Source organism: Larimichthys crocea, chromosome VI, assembly GCF_000972845.2.
Source record: "Larimichthys crocea isolate SSNF chromosome VI, L_crocea_2.0, whole genome shotgun sequence".
NCBI lineage: Eukaryota > Metazoa > Chordata > Actinopteri > Sciaenidae > Larimichthys > Larimichthys crocea.
Window position 1 is genome coordinate 4,786,693 of NC_040016.1, and position 9,831 is coordinate 4,796,523.

At 40.5% G+C, this 9,831-nt stretch overlaps 2 protein-coding genes across 2 annotated transcripts; one reads left to right on the top strand and one right to left on the bottom strand.

Moving 5' to 3' along the window:
- Positions 1 to 44: 44 nt before the first annotated feature.
- LOC104939074 (cadherin-like protein 26) lies at positions 45 to 7,150 on the top strand. Its single transcript, XM_010755552.3, has 16 exons — positions 45 to 208; positions 809 to 931; positions 1,174 to 1,323; positions 1,776 to 1,914; positions 2,028 to 2,191; positions 2,508 to 2,639; positions 2,785 to 2,967; positions 3,174 to 3,487; positions 3,935 to 4,077; positions 4,171 to 4,395; positions 4,483 to 4,704; positions 4,819 to 4,940; positions 5,024 to 5,116; positions 6,017 to 6,097; positions 6,185 to 6,310; positions 6,427 to 7,150. Exons 1-16 carry the CDS (start codon positions 188 to 190, stop codon positions 6,634 to 6,636), a joined length of 2,448 nt encoding a protein of 815 aa, XP_010753854.3. The 5' UTR covers positions 45 to 187; the 3' UTR covers positions 6,637 to 7,150.
- On the bottom strand, positions 6,797 to 9,716 carry LOC104939084 (protein LSM14 homolog B). The gene is made up of 8 exons (XM_010755563.3): positions 9,474 to 9,716; positions 9,217 to 9,380; positions 9,003 to 9,132; positions 8,679 to 8,870; positions 8,489 to 8,566; positions 8,100 to 8,240; positions 7,883 to 8,009; positions 6,797 to 7,407 (listed from the first exon to the last, which is right to left on the bottom strand). The coding sequence occupies exons 1-8, from the start codon at positions 9,598 to 9,600 to the stop codon at positions 7,251 to 7,253; spliced, it is 1,116 nt and encodes a 371-aa protein (XP_010753865.1). The 5' UTR covers positions 9,601 to 9,716; the 3' UTR covers positions 6,797 to 7,250.
- Between the last annotated feature and the right edge of the window lie 115 nt (positions 9,717 to 9,831).

Here is a 9,831-nt window from a genome sequence, read left to right on the forward strand (position 1 = left end):
CACACACAAACAAACACACACACACACACACAAAACACACACACACACACACACACACACAACCTATGATTTTCACGTGTGTGGGTGTGTGGAGGAGGGAGGAGAGAGGGCAGGGTTTTGTTTGCCTATGTTCAGTAAAGCCAGCCTTCAAACACTCTGAACTGAACTGGATGAACGAAGAGACATCATGCTCTGCTTCTTTCTGCTGGTAACACCGACTTCAAATCTTATTTAATATGAATTAATTTAAGATTTAACGCTATGACTTGATTTTGCAACAATTTTTATATTTGTAACATTTCAACTGTTTCTTTGTCTGCTGATGTTTAACAGATTATCTGCAGAGTATCTGTGACGCTTCATGAACACAAACGTGTAAAACAGCTAAACTGAATCGACTAATGAACAGTTGAAATGTAACACAAATACTGTATTAAAGTTTGACAATGTTGCTGTAATCTACATAATACGGTTGCAAGAGTTTAATTATTGCCTATAAAAACAGTAACTTATTTTTAAAATCTATTATCTATTGTCTATTATCTATCTATTTTTACTATTTCCACAGAACCCAAACAACCCATTGTGATTGGGTTGTTTGGTTTCTGTGGAAATGCCATTGGATACATTTCATTGGAACTAGTCAAACAACTAACTGTGCAACGGAGTGTGAAACATCAGAGTAGATGAAAGTAGACAGACAATAAATAACTTAAAGATGACATAAATCCTGCGGAAATATTTTTGCTTTGCATACTATGATCCTTGGTGAAACTTTGCAATTCAGGTTTGGGCGGTTGTCTTTCAGGTTTATTATTGGTCAATTGCAACATGCTCAGGGCTGCTAAGTCGCCAGAAAAGGGCTTGGATAATTGACTCCTTCACGATCGAGGAGGGGCATAAGGGGCCTTTCCCATACGAGCTGGGCAAGGTGAGAAAACCACTGTGTAAGGCAAATTAGTCAGACTTTATGCCAACATAAAATTCACTAAAAAAGGCTGAAACTGAAACTCAAACAGCAATTTATACAACCACTGATTCTAATAAATACAGTTATGAAACTGCAGTCTTTAATTTTTTGTCCATATCTGTCTTTAATAAGCTTCAGTTTGTCATTTTCTTCAATCTTTATGACTTCTTCCTCTGAAGCTGACGCTTGTTGTTATGTTGTAGATACATATGGAGCAGAAATATCGAGTACACTTTGAACTCCATGGGCAAGGAGTGGATAAGTACCCAAAGGGTCTCCTCTCCATTGATAAAGAGTCTGGCATGGTGTATGTTCACAGGGCGGTGGACTATGAGGACATTACAATACTTAAGGTTAGACTCAACACATATTACTTTACTACCAAGTTGCTATGTTGTTGTACTCTAGATTGTTGTAAACCTGTAGTTGTAATGACTTCATGATTTTTCACAACAGGATGAGTAGAAATTCTTGTTTGATCATGTCTTACTATTGTAACTATAAACATACATTCCTTAGTGTCTGTATATAGTCATAGTCATAGTATAGTCATTGGTAATATGGGGCTTCAAAAGAAGGTTTTAGTACAAAGGAAGCCATATCCAGGAAACAAAGGGAGAATATATCATTACAGCTGAACTGGATTTTGTCTCTCAGCACTTGGAATCGCCTTAGGAGGGTTTGAAAATAGACTTGAGGAAATGTGTACTGAAGTTTTCAAATCACAATATAAAAGACATTTTTCACACATCATATTTTTTCTTTACATTTTGATTAACTTTGATTCATATCTTACAATCTGTAGCTGAGATTTCAGGCCATGAAGGACGTTTTAGTAGACACTAGCTTGGGAGTTGAGATTTCCATAAAGGACATCAACGACAACCCGCCACGCTTTCTGAGGGATCTGTATGAAATTAACCTTTCTGAGGGAGATCCACAAGGTACAGATTATAATAAACCACTTCATTATTTTTACTTTTTGGTTATCTACAATATTTATAAAGTATGACCCTTTATTTGTTTTTGAACAGATGTTTTTGTAATTTCCTGACAGGCACTCATGTCCTGACGGTGGTGGCCTTTGACATAGACAAGCCAGGAACACTAAACTCAACGTTCCACTATGAAATCAAATCTGTGTCTCCGGCTGTGACAGACACTGAGTTCTATGTTAACGAAGTTGGAGCAGTCTCATTCAAAGGATGTTTAGATCATCAGGCAAGAGAATTTAATACTATGATGTGTGGTGTTTGTAGATACAGTATGTCAGTATGCTTTGAGCTCTGTTTAATTACATATATAAAAAACACGTACCTGAACTGAAATTACCTGCAGAGTGAGTTTCTAAAGAAGTAATTCGATGTTTATATGTGTCTCGCTGAAGCTGGACATGCTCCAAAACTAACATCACATTCAGTAGATATATTCCAAAGTAAAGGGTACATCTGTGATGAACACATTTAAAACATTACATACTGTGCAAAATACAATTGAACACTGGTCATCTAAACTGTCTTTATTTGTTTATATTAAGGTGGCTGACAAGTTTACAGTGTTGGTGGAGGCCATAGACCATGGTGAAGTAGTCAGGCTGTCCAGTTCAACCACTGTCATTGTGCATGTGCAGGATGGGAACAACAACCGGCCAACCATTACAGGACAAACAGTAGGTTCATGACATCACAAGAATAGGTGCTTGTCAACTACAAGTTAACTAAGACAATACACGCATTAACACAAGGTGTGTACATGCTTGATAGTAACAGTAGGAAGTGTATTAAGTAGTTTTGACCTCTGGTTTTGTACAACAGGGATCTGGCAAAGTAAAAGAAGGGAAGATTGGGGTTTCTCCTCTGCGCCTGCATGTGACAGATAGAGACACCCCGAACAGCCCAGCATGGAGGGCTAAATACACCATACACGGTGACAACGAGGGGTACTTCAAGATAGAAACAGACCCAGACACCAATGATGGAATCCTGACAGTAGTAAAAGTAGGTGTTGTTTAACTGCATGCTTTACATTACAGTGACACACACCTCTCGTATGATATGCAGTTATTACACACCTGTTTGTTATGTGTGGTGTCTGCTCGCGCTTAAAGTCAACATGTTTAAAATCTGTGCTTTAAATTTGAAATGTTTTTTGAATAACGCATATAATAAATGAACATTTTAATGTAACTACTCTATAATTTCAGCCTTTAGACTATGAGGAGGGAGCGCAAAGGAATCTGTCCATCTCGGTGGAAAACGAGATGCCATATTTCTCCTGTAAAGTGGAGCAAAGGACGTCCTCAGGCTTATGGAAAGTTGACACAAGCACAGGAGATGGTACTGCTGGAGATCTGTCTCACTCTGTTTCAGTCCTCATTGAAGTTGAGGACACCAACGACCCCCCGATGTTCACCGTGACTGTCAAACAGGCCATGCTGGAGGAGAACGCACCAATTGGAACCTGGGTAGAGAAAATGACTGCTGTCGACCATGACTCCAGTCATGCAAGAGATTTTGTGTAAGTGGGAAGTTTTTTTCCAACGTGTTTGAGCTCTTACATGGGACCTGCTACAGTCTCTATAAACAGATATTTGCATATGAGTGCAGAATCTACTGGCTAGATTTTTGTATTGGAAGCATTCTGGTTTCCGTTTGTAGGCCAAGTAGTTGTTGCCCAATCATGTTTGAGTGGGCTTTGGTTACAACTGTCCATGTGGGGAGTAAAAGAGTTGGAATGCATTGGCTGCAATAAACCTATGAGTTATATTTATTAGCTTTTTTTAAAGGTTATCATAATCACATGCAGATATTTATTTATTAACAGAAATGTGTCTTTCTGATCATTCTTGTGTATCATGTTGCTGATTAGACTTGTGCATTGCCCCGATTGTCATCGTCAGACGATTGTCAGACAATTTGATTGCTTGCTGGATTGCAATAATAAAGCAAACTGTGTTTGTTCCAGGTACAAGATAGGAAGTGATCCTGCTGGCTGGCTGACTGTGGATCCCCACACAGGAGACATCACAACAGTTAACACACCTGACAGAGAATCTCCTCATGTTGTTAACGGCACCTACACCATCTTACTGAATGCAGTGGATAATGGTAAAACTGTGTTGCTTTTGGCATGGACGCACACCAAATACAATTGATGAGATTGCTTTGTGAAGCTTTTTTTTTTTTTTTAATCTTGGACAGGGGACCCACCTATGACAGGCACAGCCACACTGAGCATCCATGTGACAGACATGAACGACAACGTGCCTCAGCCCACTGTGGAAACTGTGGATGTGTGTCTGTCTGACAACGTCACCACCACTGACATCACAGCTTTTGACCCAGATGGAATTCCCTTTGGAGGGCCATTCACATTTGAACTGCTGGAGGATGTCAAAGGAAAATGGAAACTGAGTCCCTCATATGGTAGAAAGATCTATGCTATGTAGAGAAATATTATAGCAAACATAAACAAACCAAACAAACATGTAATTTTGTGATCATTTCTCATAGGTTACACAACTGGCCTGGTGAAGGAGCCCGGTGTGTATGCTGGCCCATACACAATTGTTCTGAAGATCTCTGATTTGCAGGGGAAGTTTGGTGTTTACAACATCAATGTGACTGTGTGCGACTGTTCTGTGACGCCCAACTGCAGAATCCGCCGAAACACTGCCACGAAAGCTGCCACTGGTGCTATCGGCATAGTGTTTGCCTCACTGTTTTTACTCCTGTGTAAGAATCTGAATCATTGCTGTTCATTAGTCTTGGAGTACACTGTAATGCATATTGTTACAGTTCTGATAACTCACTGCAAGTTACATTTTGTCTTCTCTGTCCTACTGTTAGTTCTGTTGCTGTTGGCATTTACCATGACTTCCAAAAAAGAGTTCACCACACTGCAGACCGATGACTCCTTTGGAGAAACCCTCCTTGCATCAAATGTTGAGAGACCAGGAACAGACTGCAAGGTCACTGCTCAAAAACATTTGCAAATAAACCAGTGACACATTTCCAGATTTCTCTTCATGCATTGTTTTTTTTCTATTTAAAGATACCAGAAACTTCCCTGGCAGCGTCCACTGATAAGAAGCACCAAGACTTATCTGATCGGCAAGATGGAATGCAACATAGATGGCTTTCAAAGGTGGGTGCGGGTGTAAATGAAAGTACAAAAATGTTCCAATGTTCAAACCGCAACATTTAGAGCAGATCTGTGTAACACTTTTCAGATTTGCTACACTAAATTGTAATTAGGTGAATGGTGTTAGTGTTATTCCCACTTTGCACCCCTTGTACCTGTTTCTGACTATGTAACTTTGTGCTCTGTGAGAAGAACTGAATGTGTAAAGTCACACACCATCAACTATTTCACTTACTTTGGTGGAACTGGATCACATTTAATGCAGAATGTTTTCTGGTTGACCCTCTGATGTCCTCTGTCTGCTCTGCCTCAACTCTTGCTTATTGACAGTTTCCTGATGGACAGTAAAGTGGTGTGAACTACAGCTGACTGTGAGCTCAGAGCACCAAAGTGTGTTAGTGTTTTTACCACAGATGTTTTGGACTACTGGGAAGAGGAGGTTTTCAGCCCAGGAGGGTGGGGAAATACTAAGTGAGAGCAGAGCAGGTGTTGTGCCACACCCGGAGCTGGGCAATGTAACTATGTTTAGCTGCCTCTATGGACATTAACAGAGGAAAGGAGGAGGAAGCTAAAAGCTAAGAAGAGAAAAGGGTAGAGTGACTGAGCAGAAGCCGAAGCATTGTGGAAAGACAGACGCCGAGCTGGGCTTCTTGTTGTTAGACTAGTAATTATAACTTGCTATGTCTTGTGTTGTTGCACCTTCTTGATAATTGGCGGTCATTAGTTTATGATCATAAGTAATATAATTACAACTAATACAGCTGTATTCGTGAGTACAGCTGTCCGTGATGTTCACAGCAGCTGTAATGCGCTTAAACTGAGGGTTCTAAATTGCAAAGATATTAATTTTTAATGCAGTTAACTCAACTGTTTATCAGTTGCTCTCTTCAATCTGCTCAACAGGATATGGCGCAAAACTTCACCTACAAACACTTTGGAAGAAATATTACGGAAGATCGCTCCTACCAATTCAATGAGTACCAGGTAATATACACTCAGTCACCTGTTCATTCAAATACTAATTTTTTTTATTTACTCTCCTAGTTCAATCACTCTCTCCTCTAATCTTAGACAAACTGGTATTCTCAAAGAGACAATGACTACCACCACACTCATGGCATGAGCAAAATGGATTTCCGCCACACAAGGAACTTAAGCTATGTGCCAGATTCAGCTATCCAGGCCCTGCTTCATCGGGTTGGTAGTACATTTACAGATCATAATGTCTACTCTGCTGCAAAAGCTGTTGTAAATGCATGCAGCAGTTAAATGAGCAGTTTTACTCTAGACTTTAATTTTCCACTTTCCTGCAGAGGCTCTCCTCACTCCAGAAGACAGGGGATGACCTACTGGACTATCAGCCTCACATCTATGCAGATGAAGGGGACTGTGGCACCCTCTCAGAGCTGGAACAGATTACCATCCGTGACAATGATGACGCTTTCCAGAAAGCACTGGAAGATTTGGGCTCCAAGTTCAACGAACTGGCTTCCATTTGCAGGCCACCACATTTACAAATCTGAACAAATTCTAACTTTTGTTAGAGTAGGGAAATCAGTTTGTTTTTGTTGTTGTTTTTTTTAATTAAAAGGGTTGATGGATACTAAAAAAAAAAAAAACTAAATCTTTGGATTCTGCATTAATGGGTTCCCATTTCAATGACAGCATCGTGATGAGAGCCACTCTGTTAATCATGTTATTTAATAGCAACTGTTACAAAGTCCTCCACAGTTTTCATTTTACAAGAAGGGGAAAAGAAAAGTACAGCTGTCCTCCAAAAACTTTGGAGATGCATATGGACAGTCAAGTAGATAAGAATTTTATACATTTAGAAAAAGCAAAACGAAACTAAACAAACTAGGTTACCTGCCTGCTGGCCCCGTCAAGACATTCCACAATGCATTTTACCAAACTACCAATTAATCAATGCATACAGCTGCTCAATTAAAAGAAATTGCTCTCCCATTTAATATAATAAAGCTGTAATTCCTAAATGTATATTTGGAATAAAGGGGAAAAAAAAACAAAAAAACAAAACGCTTTGCTTCAAATGGGGAAAAAAGGGGAGGTACTTTTTAAATAAGTAGAAAACTACAATATTTACAGAAAATGTTAACAAAAAGACAAAGAAAAGCCTTCACACCCTCCCACTACCAATTTTTGGGAGGGGTCGCTGCTCAGTGGTGCTCTGCCCACCACGTCCTCTGCCCCTGAATCCTCTGCCTCGCAGGAAGCGCCCGGGAACTCCAAATGTTTCCATGTTCAACTTTTTTTCCTCTGCCCAGGTGGTTCTTCTGATAATGAAAAAGAAAAGTTATCGTAGCTCACTAGTTCTCAAACTATGGTATAGTTAACACTGGTGGCATGTCACCTCCTCTAGTGGTATGTGGAGGATTTTTTTTAGTTAAATTTAAACACATTAGAATATCAAAATACATTTGAAATGAAAACCGAGATCACTGGAATATTATTTAATACTGCACGCATACGTTCAGGAGTAGCTCTCAGCTAAAATGTGGCTCAGGATATTAAGTGGAGGTAAAATGAAAATGGTGCAAAACCCCCACAATCATAGCTCCAAACGGTAAATATTAAGTGCAGATAAGGGGTTCTTGTCAGGATTCAATAATATTAGGTGCGAGACTAGGCAATAGACACTTTGTACTTTTCAGAGTCTGATTTTCTGAGGTGGTACGTGGTGTTTAGTCTAAGAAACTGGCAGAGCATGACAGGCGAGATAAGAGAAATGGCAAAAAGTTTGCTCATCACCTGGGCTTAAGGTCTGATGAGATGTTATCGAAGAAGCATTTGGTTTTGTCATAGTATTTGTCTCCCAGAGTTTCATCGTCCTGCATACCCTGGCTCTCCTGGACCTCTCCAGAGTCCACCTTTTGAACTGCAGACATGAAACAAGAACGCATGTATACATACCTTCAAATTCTTTTATAATGTCCCCTAAAACTAAATTGACAGACATTAAACATACCTTCAACCGGCTTTGTGAGATCATCTTTAAACTGAGCATTTGCAGTTTCAAAATCAAAATCTGACTCAAACTGCAAAGTTGTGGCCTTCGAGTTTTTCACAAGAAGTTGGCCTCTGCTTCTGTTCCTGGACCTGCGACTGCCTGTGTGAAAAGTTCAGACAAATAAACACAGCTGGAAAACTGGCTTAGTAACCATTTAGAACAGGTTCACCCAGTCTAAGATATTTACATTTAATAATCCATTTTGTTTAGACAGGTGAGCAATATTTGCTTTGACAAAAGTCCTGCTGCACTTTCTTCAGAGGTCTGACAGCAGAAAAGAGTAAAAACAAGACAAAATATTGCTATGCTGTTAGTAAGATGTAAGTGTGCATTTCTCATTCAGATACCTTGTTTTTGCCTTTGTTTCTGGTTCTCAGTGCTTTGACCTTGAATCTTGGCTGCAATCTGCTGAGATGGTGCCCGGCCTAAACATAAAATGTTTATTTTAGCAGAATTAAGAAGCAAACACAGAACAAATGCAAGAAACTGAAAGATAACTGGTTTAATACATCACGAGCCAGTGTTAGGTTTGCTTACTGGTTGGTACATTCTCCTTCTGAACCTGTGAGCCACCCCGGCCAGAGCGCTGGGTTGGACGAACAGGCTGCCTGCTCTGTGGTGGGGTGGAGGTCTTTTCCTTTTTCTGGGCAGCAGCGGCAAATGGCACAGTCTGCACTGCCTGCTCGACCATAGGAGCTCTTCTGGCTGGGATACCATGAAGTCCTGGTACTGTGGGAACAGAGACAAACATGCAGGAGATTGACCAACTGCAGACATGCGAGACCTGCCCCAGACACTCCACAGTGCTGAAGTACAGCCTTTGTGAAACATCTGATGCATCTAAAAGATCAATAATTGTACCTAAACCCAGTGCTGCATTGTACTGCTGGTTGAGTAGGGAACTAGCAGCCAGCTGGTTGTAGGTGGGCATCATGTCCCTGTATGGACTCCAGCGTGGGTGATACGCAGCAGAGGAGCTGCCAATGGATGACTAAAATCACAAAAATGAAGACAAGAATATGAGCATCTCTGTAAAAATATTTAAAAAAAAATAAAGTGAGCCTGGGCAACACACCTGTACGATAGCAGGGTCACGAGGCAGTCCATGGTGTGGTTTTGGTGGTTCAGACACGGTAATGTCTTTGATGTCACTACCTCTGAAGATTATATATTCATAAATTTCATCTTTTGGCGGCACTGGTCTGTCTGTGTGCCGATCCTCTGTCCCATAAGATTTAACTGTGGACCAAAAATTTAAAAAAATAAAAATTTGTATATAGTAATTGTTGAAGAAATGTCACAGGTGTCGGCCCTTTAGGCCAATCAACCTACCTTTGGCTAAAGCAACCGTGGACCTATCAGTGTCGACAGAGGACAGTATACCCTCATAGCGAATCTGTGCCTTGGATATCAAACTTATCTTACTGCCAATGTAAGGGGTTCCTCCTGCAGCACTCATGTTTCCAAACAAAATGTATTTTCAGATTGAAAAGCAGCGGCTCACTCGCAGAACATTAAACCACGGCGCACAGACGAGGGTTAGATAATCAGCAGCGTGCACAATTAGCGATGAACACCTGTGCGCTTTATAAGATTGCCCGTCACGCGCTTCTTTGCTGCTGGGCCACCTGCGCGTAACACAGGGTTCGTTTGTTTCTGCAGCAGGCGTACACCGGGAAAAACACAAGTA